The sequence below is a fragment of the Protobothrops mucrosquamatus genome, unplaced genomic scaffold (genome assembly GCF_001527695.2).
Source record: "Protobothrops mucrosquamatus isolate PMUCROS unplaced genomic scaffold, P.Mucros_1.0 scaffold775, whole genome shotgun sequence".
Classification (NCBI taxonomy): domain Eukaryota; kingdom Metazoa; phylum Chordata; class Lepidosauria; order Squamata; family Viperidae; genus Protobothrops; species Protobothrops mucrosquamatus.
In genome coordinates, this window is record NW_015387043.1 from 210,098 (window position 1) to 212,144 (window position 2,047).

The window sequence follows — 2,047 nt, forward strand, 5'->3', positions numbered from 1 at the left end:
CATTTCAAAAGATTTGCACAGTAGGGAAGGATGGCATTATTTCTTTCTCAAATATACCAAATATTTGGGAGAGAAAATGAAATTAAAGCCTCTTTTTACTACTGGTTAGCTGCAAAAGATGGGCGAGGGATTTAGGTTTGTGGAATACTGAGAGAGCTGCTGAGGGTTTCTAAGCAGTATGGTTTACCCATGTGTACTACAATAAATTTGCCTTATTTCTCATAAAATTCTGTATCTATTTTCAGTTATTTATTCATTTAACCAGTTGAATAATTAATGAATTTAATACCCGTGACAGCCGTGGTCTGTAGAACAAATGTTGCTTTGTGTGATGATTTTCTGACCCTGCCATAGTTAAACATAAATAATGACATGCTTCCCAATTTCTACTATGGCCATAGATACAAATAATGTGTTTCTTTTTTCCTATTCTTTTCAAGGCCTCCAAAACCTTTGCGTCCCAATAGTTTAAAGCTGGGTAATGACTCTGATGCAGAATCGGATTCGCATGCCAGTTCCCCAAATTCTACAGTCTCCAACAACAGCAGTGAAGGTTTTGGGGGTATTATGTCTTTTGCCAGTAGGTATTCTTATTTCTTGCACACTGATTTAAATAATAGGTGGGAAGAAGTGGAAAAGAGATTCAAAGGGGAAAAAAAAACCTACTGTGGCAAGCATGTTATTAATTCTAGGTACCATGAAAGTCATGGATCTGATTATTGCTGAGTACGTGGCTTTTATAAAACCAGGAGAGGTGCATAAAAGAATAAAAGGTGACATTATTTTGTGGAAAAGAATAATGATGGAATAATAAAAAAAGAATAATGACAGACTTTATCCAAAGGTTAGCTCGGATAGACTAAAGACTAAAATCAGATCCAAGGGATCAGAAGATTGGATCTATCAGAAGCAATTTTTAAAGATTAAGCATTTGTTTGAATATGGTTAAGATACAATATGGACTACTCAACCAGAAACTATTGAATGGAATAGAGTTAAAAGATATATTTTTTAATGATATGAGCAATGTAACTGTCTTATCAGATGCAATTTTTAAAGATTAAGTATCTCTTTGAATATGGCTAAAATATAACATGGATTACGTAATTAGTAAATATCGAATGGAATAATGACAGACTTTATCCAAAGGTTAGCTCGGGTAGACTAAAGACTAAAATCAGATCCAAGGGATCAGAAGATTGGATCTGAAAAAATGGGGGATATAAATGAATTTTAGTTTGAGAGATATATGTTTTTGTTTTTGTTTTTCTTCTTTCTTATTCTGAATAGTATTGTATTTTTTTTAATCATATGAGAAATGTTGGGAGGATTATTGTGAGGGAAATAGCTTAGATATTTAACCGTAAATCAATTTTGAGAAAATCTTAACAGATAAAAATGATTTTAATTTTATGGGGAAAAAGTCTAAATGAGAATGTTGAAAACAGGACATATAACGCAACCAAGAGGACTAATTAGAAAAGAAGTTCTATATTGATGCTATTACCAATTGGATAAATGTTAGAAAAATGTTTATATTTAACCTCTTTGTTACTAAAACATTAAGAACTGTATTAACCTAATGTTTGCAAAAGAGAACAATATGGGAAGAAGAGAAAATCAAGGAAAGCTGTTATGTAGAGTATGATATGATAGAAATTGACTATTATTGATTGTTGTGAAATGTGAACCCAGACAACATGCTGTTTGCTAAGCACTAAGATTGTAGTTCCATATGTGGGATATTGTCATATGTCTTTGGCCAGCTTTGAAACTGAAATTCTCTGTTAAGATGGCCATCAAGCAATCACAGATATTCCATTGCTAGTAAACAGTTATTTTCCTTTCCTAATAAGAGCCATTTGGACATGATAATATGTGGGGAAGTAGATAGTACCATTGGCTTGTCCCTCCTCTCCCTAGTGATTCTTAGATGTATTTGCAGTATATCTTGCTCATTTTGATTAGCTGTGTTTTTCAAAGGAAGCTTGCATATTACTTTCTAAGGAGAAGCACAGTTTGATTTGAATTATTGTGTGACTAAAAT

At 32.7% G+C, this 2,047-nt stretch overlaps 1 protein-coding gene across 1 annotated transcript in view; it reads left to right on the forward strand.

The window, feature by feature from the left end:
• Positions 1–2,047, forward strand: part of MADD (MAP kinase activating death domain) — an 84,808-nt gene that overhangs the window by 18,470 nt on the left and 64,291 nt on the right. Inside the window, exon 14 of the mRNA XM_015818657.2 lies at positions 441–580. Within this exon, the coding sequence (XP_015674143.1) occupies positions 441–580 (140 nt within the window). The remainder of the gene's footprint in view (positions 1–440; positions 581–2,047) is intronic.